General features: G+C 52.1%; 1 protein-coding gene across 1 annotated transcript; it reads left to right on the top strand.

Annotated features, from left to right (window-relative positions):
• Nucleotides 1–1,475: 1,475 nt before the first annotated feature.
• LOC104375225 (olfactory receptor 52B2-like) lies at nucleotides 1,476–2,426 on the top strand. Its single transcript, XM_009981520.2, has one exon. The coding sequence runs from the start codon at nucleotides 1,476–1,478 to the stop codon at nucleotides 2,424–2,426; it is 951 nt and encodes a 316-aa protein (XP_009979822.2).
• The last annotated feature ends 10,008 nt before the right edge of the window (nucleotides 2,427–12,434 follow it).

The following is a 12,434-nucleotide window of genomic DNA, read 5'->3' as shown; positions in this document are numbered from 1 at the left end:
GCTATTGCCAGGCAAAGCAGCCTGATCGCCCACCCTCTGTGCAGGGTTCACGGCTCTTCTTCACAGCTCAACTCGCTCGGTGATGCTGCTCTCAGGGGTGGCTTTGTTATTTCTCTGGAAATGCTGAAAATCATTGGAAATGCTGAAAATCCCCTTCTGGGTGGGGCTGAGCTACTGGCAGAGGAAGGGGAAGCACAGACAGGACTCCCATGGCAGCACCCAGCAGAGCAGCTGCAGCGGTCCCTGGGTGCACAGGCAGGACCCTGCTCGCACAAACCCCGTGCGTGTCGGGTGACTGGAGGGTCTGGGCCTGTTCGTGCACATCTGGTGGCAGATGTTGGTGGCTGAGACCGCAACAATAAGGTGTGACAGCGCGTGGGGCAGGTTGTGCTGGGGCAGCACTGCTGGGTTGTGTTTCACCCACCTGCAGTGCAAACAGCCCCCCCACCCCGTTATGGACTGAGGCAGCCCTTGGGCTCCGGCAGGAGCCAGCACTGAGGATCCTGAGCTCCTCCGTGCAAAGCTGTGCCGGGATCACACGGCGTTCCCACCGGCAGCCGTGCTCTGCCTCGGACCTTTGCTTCCGACTTCGCTTTAAAACTCAGTCTCGGTTCTTCCTGCCAGCGTAGGGCTGTTCCCCGAGATCCCATGCACAGCTGCTCCCCAAGATCCCATACGTGGCTGCTCCCGAGATCCCATGCACATCTGCTCCCCAAGATCCCATACGTGGCTGCTCCCGAGATCCCGTGCACGGCTGCTCCCCGAGATCCTACACATGGCTGCTCCCCGAGACCCTGCGCACAACTGTTCCCCACGATCCCGCTCACGGCCGTTCCCCGAGATCCCGCGCACTCTGTGAGGTGCTGCTCTCCCGCCCTGCTCTGTTCCGCGCAGGTTCCTGGATCATCCTCTCACACGGACGCGACGCAGCTGCCAGCAAACAGCCTCGTGCCCTGGGTGCCGTGGGAGCCCTCCGTGCCCGGCAGGGACCCTGGTCTGCCAACGTGGCGAGCGCGAGCGAGGAGAGGGGAGGTGGTACCGAAGGGAACGGCATGTTGTACGAACTCGGTGCCGGTCAGTCCCAGCCTGTCCCCTGCCTCGGAGGCTTCCGGGAGCTACAGAACGAAAAACAGCACAATAACTAGTTGGAGCTGGAGGGGCCGTGCTCCCGGGTCCTTTGCCAAGGTTTGCACCAGCTTGTGGGCTTTGGTAAATCCCTCTGCTGGATTTCCATACCTGAGCCTACGAAATACACTTTTAAATTTAACTTGTGACTTGATTTGGAGTCAGTATCTCAAGCACACTTCCCCAGTGGGTGTGGAGTTATTTTTTAAAACACTTTGGGATCCAGAGATATAAAGTGTTCTAGGGAAACTCAGGTGGGTTTTCCTGTATTATGAACTGTCCTCCCCACCTCTTCCCCTATTTTCATTTACAGGGAAAGGAGCCCAGACTAAGTCAGATGTCATCCCACCATGGAAGCTCTCAATGAAACCACCTTGCAGCCGGCCTCCTTCCTTCTGCTGGGCATGGCAGGCCTGGAGGACCTGCACACCTGGCTCTCCATCCCATTCTGCCTGATGTACATCGCAGCACTCCTTGGCAACTCCATCCTCTTGTTTGTCATTGTGACAGACCGGAGCCTCCACCAGCCAATGTATCTCTTCCTGGCCATGTTAGGGGTGGCAGATCTCGTATTGTCCTCCTCCACGGTGCCCAAAGCCCTGAGCATATTCTGGTCCCTTTCCAAGGAGATGTCTTTCCACGCCTGCCTTACCCAGATGTTCTTCACACACCTGACCTTCATTGCAGAGTCGACCATTCTGCTGGCCATGGCGTTTGACCGGTACGTGGCCATCTGCAACCCCCTGCGGTATGCCACGGTGTTCACGCACCCAGTGGTAGCCAAGATCGGGCTGGCTGCCGTAGCCAGGGGCTTTTGCGTGATGTTCCCAACAACATTCCTCCTTCAGAGGCTGCCGTACTGCGGGCACAGCATCATGCCACACACCTACTGCGAGCACATGGGCATCGCCCGGCTGGCCTGCGCCGACATCTCCATCAACATCTGGTACGGCTTTGCCACCACCCTTCTGTCCCCAGGCCTGGACATTGTGCTCATCGGGGTGTCATACGTCCTCATCCTCCGGGCTGTCTTCAGGCTTTCCTCCAAGGATGCCCAGCTCAAGGCAGCAGGCACCTGCAGCTCTCATGCTTGCGTTATATTAATGTTCTACACACCAGCATTTTTCTCATTTTTCACTCATCGGTTTGGCCACAACGTCCCCCACCATGTCCACATCCTGTTGGCCAATCTCTACGTGCTCCTGCCACCCATGCTAAACCCCGTCGTCTACACTGTGAAAAACAAACTCATTCGAGAAAAGGTGTCCCAGGTGCTCTTCAGGACCCGACAAGTGCGCTGACAGGGATGCTACTCCTTGGAAAGGAAAGCATGGAGAAATGGTCTGGACCAAGGAAGTAGAGTGTATGTATGTGAAATAACCCATTTTCTACCTTTTTTAGACTCAGTCCAATATCACTGCTGATCAGATTTCCTGCTAGGTGTTTCCTCTGACTAAATCACAACACTATTGAAAAAGGAGGAATTTCTGGGGAATCACAGGCCAGAATTTGGGTTGATGCAATCTGCTGTTATCCCATTATCATCAGCACTTTATCGATGGGTTTGGTTGGACCTACACATTGATGAGATGTGTGTTTTCTGCTTGGACTCTGTCATGTCCAGCTCCCCATAGGGTGCATGTTTCTACATCTTGTATCTCAAAATTTTCAGAAAATACCATAAATGTTTTCCTAAGTATAAGCTGAGAAAAACACATTGTGTTGGACTAAACGTGGGAGTTAATGTTTGAGTTTCTCTGACCTCTTTAGTGCAAGCTGGATAAACACAATCAATCCTTTAAATTTTACTGGCTCTTCCTACCACAAAAAGTCAGCACTGCTCTCTTTGCACTACTGGACTTTTGCTTATTTGTAATAGCTGGAGATCTGCCCCCAGGTGAGGTCTTTTTCAGGAAAATAAAACTGAAAGCAGAAGTTTTAATAAATGGAGTGAAGTATTATAAATGGCTTGTGGCTCAAGGTTCTGCATCTTTCATGCATGGAGCTGTTGGATAGGTCCAGAGGAGGCCACGGAGATGATCCAAGGGCTGGAGCACCTCTGCTCTGGAGACAGGCTGGGAGAGTTGGGGCTGTTCAGCCTGGAGAAGAGAAGGCTCCGGGGAGACATTCCAGCACCTCCCAGTGCCTAAAGGGGCTACAGGAAAGCTGGAGAGGGGCTTTGGACAAGGGTGTGTAGTGACAGGACATGGGGCGATGGCTTTGAACTGAAGGAGGGGAGATTTCGATGGGATCTAAGGAAGAAACTCTTCCCTCTGAGGGTGCTGAGGCACTGGCACAGGTTGCCCAGAGAAGCTGTGGCTGCCCCATCCCTGGCAGTGTTCCAGGCCAGGTTGGATGAGGCTTTGGGCAACCTGGTGTAGTGGAGGGTGTCCCTGCCCATGGCAGGGGGGTTGCAACTAGATGATCTTGAAGGTCACTTCCAACTCGAACCATTTTATGATTCTGTGATCAGCCCACAACCATTTCTATTTACGATATTACTATTTCAGCTGTCCCAAATACCTTTGATACCCACTTAGAGCCTCCTTTTCTGGAGCTGTGATCAACAGAAGTCACAGCCAGCAAGTCTGGCATGGAAATACCTCTCCCACTTCAGCTGAGAGTCACTCTGTTACGTAAAGTTGTTTTTTTTTTTCTTTTCTGGAAAAAAAAAAGAAAGTCAATCAGTTTTGAAAGCCTTTTTGTCAGAAGAGTGATGTCCATCCTTCCCAGAGGGACAGACATGCAGATAACCGTTCGGAAAACTCCTGGCATTTCCAGCAGCACTCAAAATCAGTAGAGCCAACCGCTGCACTTTTCTCCAAACCATAGAGTTTACACCTGAAGTGGAGTTGGAATCTAAACACTTGGAGTTCAGTTTATCCTACAAGCCACGAGAAAGTGAAAACGGAAGAGCTCAGGAAACGGGTCAGTGATCAGACCACATCTCTCCTAGAGCAATCGCACGTGTCTCACGGTCCGTGTCGCTCCGGACGCGTCCCAGGGAGAAGTTCCTCCTCTCAGCACCACATCACCGGTGACCACTGCTCACCTCTCCACTCTTTCCTGCTATTTATCCATGTTTTTCCCATCCTGAGTGTAAATTTTCTTCTATTTGTGGGGTCTTTTTGAGACCGTTCCTTTGATTTTTCAGAATTACCTTGGGCATTAATCTTTCCTTTTTTCTGTGCTTCTGGAGAAGCTGTGGGTTTAATAAGGATTTCCTTTACTTTGCTGCCCAGGCTGATAAAAGATCCAGGACGCTCATTCCGATTCTCACTGCATCTTTGTTTGCAGTAGCATGAGATGTGAAACTTCCCCATAATGGTTCAAGCTCAGCAATGTTCTCTGGCTCATTTATGAAAATAGTATGTAATATGTCTGCTACTTAACCTCAAACATTTACATTTTTTTTTCCCTATGTACAAACTTTGATACCCTTCCACACAAGCGAAATGATCTGATTGGTGTAACTTGTACTTGATAAATTCATAAAAGATCCTGTTTGTCCCCTTTGTTTGCCAAAAAACATGATTTGACCATTCATGTACGAACTTTCTAGGGACTGTAACTAAACTTTGCCCTAAACACACAAGTAGGAACACGGCAGGGGGTCCCCGACAGGTGAACTGCTGGCAGCTGGGAGGTTCCTCGGGGAGCATCACGGGACGAGGACGACGACAGGGTCCCTGTCCCCGGGCGAGCGGCGCAGCCTGGACACCTCCAGGCCCTCGAGCTTTGCTCTGCTCCAACGACGGTGGCCACGACCAGCCCTTCTGGCCAAAGCTGCGCCGGGAGAGTCCCCGCAGTTGGCTCGTGCAGGCTCGGCTGCGCTGGCCCCTTCCTGTACTTTCCTGCTGTCCGATACCAGAGTGTTCAGACCTCCTTGTTTTCCAGTTGTAAAGACTTTTTTTTTTTTTTCATCTCTTTTCAGATTTCTGCTCTTTCCCCCCTTCCCTCTCTCCCATGGTATTTGAACAGCAGCAGCAAAGAGGTAAAATTGCTTTTTTTGGCCATACTTGAGGCTGAGATGGGAGCAGCTGTCAACCTCACTATATTGCCCTGAAACAGAAATGGGATCGTTGCCTTTAACGGAGTTTCTCCAGATTCACACCGCTTCACTGAACAGTATCAGGGTCTAAATCCGAACAAGGGAGGACAGGCTATGCGTGTCACTTCAGGTCCCACCATGCTCAAATGGCAGGCTGCATTCCCAACCCTTAAAGGAGTCAGAAAAAGTTTCAAGAGCAAGATATTAGTCAGTGTTCTGTTGATGACTAAGAGCAAAGTGAAGAATCTGGAAGATAAGACCCATTGATGGAGTGATTTTTAAGCAAACATCTGGGTGGCTGGATGCCCAGAGAGATGCTTCCTTACACATACAACAGAGTGTCCGCTGTGGCCAGTGCCACAGAATCAAAGCCTTTTGCTTTGGTGTAGCACAAAAAAAATCCCTTAAATGCATTTTATATGAGAGGTGCGTGGATTCCTGAAGGAGGGTTTATCCTGTAGCCCGGCAATCCCTCCAGCGACTGGCTCAGCCGGGAGTCTCAGCCGATACGTGTCACTCCAAACCGCGACACCTTTAGCGTCGCACCGGCGGTGAAACGCTCCGCTGTGTTTATTCAGTCTAGAACAGCCTCTGCCTGTGTCAACTCCTGGGCTTAATTTCCTTCAATGTCTCGCTGATGGCAAAAGACAGAAGTGGATGAACCCACTTTACAACAGGCTGCCCGTGGTCCACCATTACGCTCCAGCTGAAGGTGGGGACTGGTGGCAAAGGCAAGCCAGGTGCTGGCCCTGCTTAAACAGAAGAAAAAACATCGTCGTACACTCACACATCTTCCTGACACAAGCCTCCCGTGTTGACAGTGCCAATGACACTAAGAAATCCAAGGAGTGCAGACTTGAGATCTTCCAAGCCTTTTATACACATATACGGAAATGCAGTACTCGGACCACCAGCTAAAATTCTGTTCTTTACCATATTTACAGACACAGCCCTTCTGCTGGACCTTCCATCACCACCCCAGGGGTCAGGTTCCACTCTTAGAGCCACGGATATGAACCGGCCGCAAACTTAGCGAGTTGCCTAAATTGGAGAGGGACGGACACAGAGCTGCAGGCTATGGCCAGGAAGGGCCCAGAGGTGGCAGATCCAGCTGCCAGGCTTGGGCCACTTGCTGCCACATCTGTACAGGGATTTGCACAGCTGGCCTCATCATGCTCCTCAACCTCCTGCTGTGCCAGTGTGGGACCGTGGTGGTTTAGGTCACTCAGACACTCGCTCGCCCTCACCCACCCAGGGGATGGGTTAGAGAATTGAAGGGGAAAAGAGAAGGAGACTCGTGGGGTGAGATAAGAACAGTTTAATAATAATAGTAATAATAACAACAGCAACAACACAAAATTTAAAGTAATGATTATATAATAATAGCATATGAATGTATATATAAAAAATGATAATAATAGATACAAACAAGTGATGCGCAGTGTCATCGCTCATTACCCAATGATCAGCGCCCATCCCATCCCAGCAAACAATCCCAAAACAGATAAGTCCCAACACCACAACCCCGGACGAACAAGAGGCCCAAAAAGAGAATGAGAGAGAGAGAGCACTCCAAGAGTGAGAGCCCCGGGAAGAGGAAAAAACTCTTTTTCCCAGTCAACCTTCATCTATACACTGGGCATAGAATCATAGAATCATAGAATGGTTAGGGCTGGAAGGGACCTTCAAAGGTCATCTAGTCCAAGCCCCCTGCAAGGAACAGGGATATCTCCAACTAGATCAGGTTGCTCAGGGCCTTGCTCAGGCATGACATTGCATGATATGGAACACTCCACTGGCCAGTTTGGCCCTCAACCCCAAGTCTGAGATCAAATCCTGAGAGGATTTGTGGCCCCTTTGTCCCAGCCATGCTCCCCCCAGCCTGTTGTGCTCCTGCACATCGTCAAGAACATGAGAAGCTGAAAAGTCCTTGAGGCCTCAGTGCCAACTATAAACATCAGTGCGCTGTCAGCGTTCTTCTCAGAGCAAATCCCAGACTAAAACCAAAACACAGAGCTCTTCTAGCTGATAAAAAGAAAAAACCTGTCTCAGCTGACACCAAGCCGACAGCTCGCGTGGGGAGCAGCACCCTCTGGACCACATCCATCCCCCGCATCCGCCTGCCCGTCTTTCCGTAGCCTGCACGGAGAAGAGCGAAGGTGGAGAACCTGGTGCTGTGTGTGTCTAGAGGGGTGGATGGGTCTTGCACCACAGGAGACTTCTCCAGCTCATCACCACTGTCTTCTGCCGACGCGCGGGGCATGAGGCGGGTGGACGTGATCCCTTATGTGCATGTTGGGGCGCGGAGAGAAGAGGAGGCAGAACCTGCCCAGGGGGGAGGAACGTTTCTGCCATTGCATTTCAGCATCACCTTGTGTTCAAAGGCAAAGGAAAACCCCCAGCTCCAGTGGCTGGGAGGCAGGGACACCCACCGCGGCGTTCCCGCGCGCGGCACCGCGGCCGTGCCGTGTTCGGGGTGAGGAAGGATTGGTGAGTTACAGACACTGCAGGGGCTGCACGGTCACGTCCCCGGCGTGCGCAGCTCACGGGGACGCCGTGCCGAGCCAGGCTCGCGGGGGGTGGTTGCTGATTTAGGTAGCTGCTGCACCCGAGATTTCTCCTACAGCTCCTGCCTTGGGAAGGGTTATTAAAGCTGCAGTGTCCATCCCGCTCCGGCAATGCACATCCACCCCTGAGGCTACAGTCCCAGCACCGGGCTCTACCAACAGCCCCTCATCCCACCAAGGATGGACAGAAAAACCTCTGCAGGGTTGGAGCTGAGACTACTGAGGAGGACACAGTGTGGCACCCTGGGAGGGCTCCTTGGCTAGCTCCTGGGACGTGGCCAGTGACCACCGGGAAGCTGTGTCCTCCGGAGCCTCTCACACGTGTGCACCACGCTCTGGAGGATGGAGAGCCCCGCTGCTGCCCGGAGCTCCCTGGGATCGATGGTGGGCACTCCCGAAGGCAGCTGTCCCAGGCAAACGTGGAAAAACATGGGAAACTCCACCTTGTCTCAGAGATGGATTTCGAGGCAACCAGTGAAACACCATAAAAACACAAACTTCTGATCCCGCTGGATGCTGGCAACGGGCATTGCACGGAGACGTGAGATACGTGCCGTGAGTCGCAGAGCTGCGCTCCTTAGGCTGTATTTAGCCGTGAAGATTGCTGCCTTTCAGACTGGGAGAACAGCTTGTGAGTTGGAAAGATTTTTATGGTTTTTCTGACTGCAAGTTCACCTACCAAAAGGCAGGACCTCTCTCTCACCGCAGGCTGCACTGGTCTGACATATTTCAGCTCCGTAATTACAGTCGCTACGAGTTTATAACGATCCTGTCCGTGGTGTCCCGAACGCCACGGAGTCCTTCTCGGGGACATGAGTCCAGCAGTTTGCGCTGCACTTGCTGGCGCAGGGTGCTTTGGTTGGCATCAAGGATAAACCGCGCTGACTGATGCTCAGGAAGGAGTCAGACGTGTTTCACGTTCATTTCGGTTAAGGACTCTCAGGGAGGGAAGGGATGTCTGTCTTTTTTTCCCCCAGATTCCTCCTGGCTTGGGATGCGTAACATTCATGTGAAACAGGACGGGAGACCTGAGAAGAAATGCAAACAGACCTGGAGGAGATGAGGTTTGAAATCTTGCTTCCAATTCTGCCCTGAGATGCAGGGTGTTCATTTTGCTTTAAAACGATGTGCTGAAAGATGCTATCAATCAGCATACAGGCTTTCTTTGGGGTGTATGTTTTATAAAATGGCTGAAAATTTCTAACCTAGTGAGTTAGAATGTTAAAAAACAAAAGAAAAGTATTGGTGGAAAAAGACAGCGTGGCTGAAGGATAAGACCTGGGGATTGCAACCAGGGCACATGTGATGGTGAAGACATTTCCAGCAGGGAGTGACGCTTTGCCCTTTGCCATTTTACCTGAGTGAATGATTTTTTCAATAAAGCATAATGACAAATCCACGCAATGTTCAAGATGTTGTGCTGCCATTTCAGTGTGGTTTTGATAAGCGAGCAAAGTGTAGAATCAGGTGTTTCTCCTCACCTCAAACGTGAGGTCGGGCGCACGGCACCATGAGCCTTAACACCTCCAAGTCCTGGCAGAGTATCAAAACCAGACGGGAAGTTCCTGATCCTGGTGGGGCTACAGCTGTTCCAAAGAAAGAAGAAACACAAACCTGTATCGGCAGGCATGAGTGAACTCTCCATCGAGTTCCCACCAGCGTGGTCATTGATTGAGGGATTGCACAAGAAAATCAAGGCAGCCTTAAGTCTGAAATTCTCTCCAGAATGAGCTGCAAGACGCAGAGGTGACACAGAGAGCATTGTCCAACACACGGGTTTCCCTTGTGCTTCGAGATTTTGTGTCTTAAACAGAGCAGGTCCGCTCATTTTTTACACCAAAGGGCTGGTGCCCATTTGTGTGTCAGATGACATTTTCATGTTGCCTGGGGGCAAATTCAAAATGGCTTTAGGATTTACCTTTCAAGGTAAAATAAGATGTGTTTTTTAACTCACTGCTGGAACAAGCGACCACAGATGGTGGTGAACTCTGTCGCTGAAGATGTTTCATCCGGAGTCTTCCTAAAAACTCTCTGTGCCACAAAATGGTTTTTGTGGAGCGCGGAGACTTTGGGGGAAATGTTAGAATTGAGGTAACAGATTACACCAGGCTCATTGTTTCGTCTGTCTTTAAAAGCTGTGTCCTGCACATCTGGGAGGGGAAAAAGAAAAAAAGTGCATATCTAATACAGAGGAAAAGGAACAGGATGAGGAGCAGTTGCTGAAAATCTCCTCCCTGGGAACCCTCCCAGCCCCTCCATGCACACGGTTCTCCTGAAATTGGAGAAATCACTCTCTCGAAGCTCGAAGCGGGTGCATTAGTTCCCTGTCTGCGTTGGCTGAACTTTAGAGGTATCGACAGTGTTTCGCAGTTGGCTGCACACGAGCTACACGGCGTGTCTGCTGCAGCTATGAAACACGTATGGTGATAAATGTAGTTGTCTCTTTTACTCAGCAATTCAATATTTCTACAAGCCCCTTGTCATGGTTTAACCCCAAAACGCAGCTCAGCCCCACACAGCCCCTCGCTCACCCCCCCGGTGGGATGGGGGAGAGAACTGGGAGGGCAAAAGTGCAAAAACTCAAGGGGTTGAGATAAAGACAGTTTAATACATAAGTGTCGTGGGTCAGGCCGATCCAGCCACTAAACCCCAGGCAGCTCTCCCACCCCAGTAAAATGGAGAAGAGAAAAATGTAATAAAGGAGCTGAGGGTCGAGACAGGAACAGAGCAGCACCCACCACCCACGGTCCCGGGCACAAGAGGCTGTTTGCTTAAAGCAAAACAGTTTATTAACAGCTGCCTACAGAGAGAAAAGCAAACAAAAACGGTTACTTGAGAGGGTAACATGAAAACAAGGCCAGGTCTTAAAATCAACACCACCCCCCCCTTTGCCTTCCCTTCCCGGCTCTACCTCCCCCCCCAGCGGCGCAGGGGGCAGGGAATGGGGGGGTGCAGGTCAGTTCATCCCGTGCTGGTACTGCCGCGTCCCTTAAAGGAGCAGGAGCCCTTACACCATTGTCCCTTGCTCCAGTGGGTCCCCTGCTCACGGCGAAAGCGTGAATCCTGCCCGCTGGGGGGCAAATCCTTACCCCATCGGATTGCCCCAGTGCGGGCTTTACCAGCCCTGGGCTTTAAGGAGCTGTGGCCACTCGCCCTGCCGTGGGCCATCAACAGACTGTAAATGCCCCCGGCGTGGGGCGGCACAGCGACCCGAAACGCGGCTCCGCACGGACTGAGATGCGCAAATGGCCTCGCCCCGTGCCCGGGAGTCACAGCAGGCTCCGGCTCGGGCATCTCCTGTAACCAAACCCCTCCCCATCGGCGGGGGCATCCCACGGGCTCCAGATGCACCGTGCTCAGGCTCGGGCATCTCTGCTCGACGTGGGTCCTCCACGGGCTGCGAGTGGGTCTCTGCTTGCCCCACCGAGGGCTGGCAGCCAGGGGCTGCTGGCAAGGGGGGCTCAGCCGCGGCACACGCTGTCCCGTCCCACCTTCACTGACCTCTGATCCGTGTGCCCGTTTCTCTCAGATCTCAGCCCTTTCTGGGTGAACTCGGCCCGGTGGGCACCCCGGGAGCGGGGCTCTCCCCGAGTGCCCCAAGCGGCTCCGCCGCCGCCATCCTCGACGGGGCGGGCACCGGCCCGGCCGGGCACCGGGAGCGGGGGCCGTGCCCCCCTCCCGTCTCCTCGCCCCTGGGCACAGGCACACACCTTCCCGGTTCCTTTGTCCGACGTAAATAGGGCAATTCGCAGAGGCGCCGATTGGCTCAAGCCCCGAGGGGGATGGGAGTCCGGTCTGATGGGCAGCTCCTGCCAGCCGGACCTCCCCCCCCACTTCAAACCATAACAATAAGTTAAACCTATCCTCCTTCTTCCCTCGTCTTGTATTGCTGAGCACATCGTATGGTCTGGAATATCCCTTTGGCTGGGGTCAGCCGTCCCGGCTGTGCCCCCTCCCAACTCCCTGCGCATCCCGAGGCTACTCGCTGGTGGGGCAGGGTGGGACGTGAAAAAGGCCTCAGGGCTGCGTGAACGCGGGTCAGCAACAGCTGAAACATCCCTCTGTTACCAACACTGGTTTTGTCAAAAGTCCAGAACATGACCCCATACAGGCTACTATGAAGAAAATTAATTTTATCCCAGTCAAAACCAGTACACCTTTCCTTCTTATTTCAGTCTATGTAAACAAAATTCCATAGGTAGACATTGTTTTGGCAGCATTTTGCCATAAATGCTGTTATCAATGGAATAAGTGCCTGGGTCCCTGCTGTAGATGAGCAGTAACACAAGATGTCCTATCACCTTGTTGTCATTCAAACAACCCATTCTTTGTCTCTCCCTCATGGACCACCACAGTCTTCCACAGAGATGCCTCAATGACCATTCTCAGTGTTCTCCACAACACTCTCAATGTCTTCACCCCCTTTCTCAGCCACCTCAGCTTTTTGCTCCCTGTTTTTCCCATCACTAGTCTCCCCACAAAGAATTAGGGACTGCATTTTGCCGAGTGACAGGGCTGCCTTTGAGCCACGGACATTAAATAACTATTTCGTTCCTTGGATGACACGCGACTGACCCGTACAAACCAAGACACAGACATGCTATTGAAGCAGCACACAAGTCCAGCACTGATATTTATTTATCTGAAATTTTGCAACTGAAAGTGCAGTTTTCTGTTGTTGCTGTTATTTA

This window comes from Tauraco erythrolophus, unplaced genomic scaffold, assembly GCF_009769465.1.
Source record: "Tauraco erythrolophus isolate bTauEry1 unplaced genomic scaffold, bTauEry1.pri scaffold_45_arrow_ctg1, whole genome shotgun sequence".
Taxonomy (NCBI): Eukaryota; Metazoa; Chordata; class Aves; order Musophagiformes; family Musophagidae; genus Tauraco; species Tauraco erythrolophus.
Note: the sequence above shows the minus strand (reverse complement) of the source record. Positions and strands in the feature narration are given on the sequence as shown.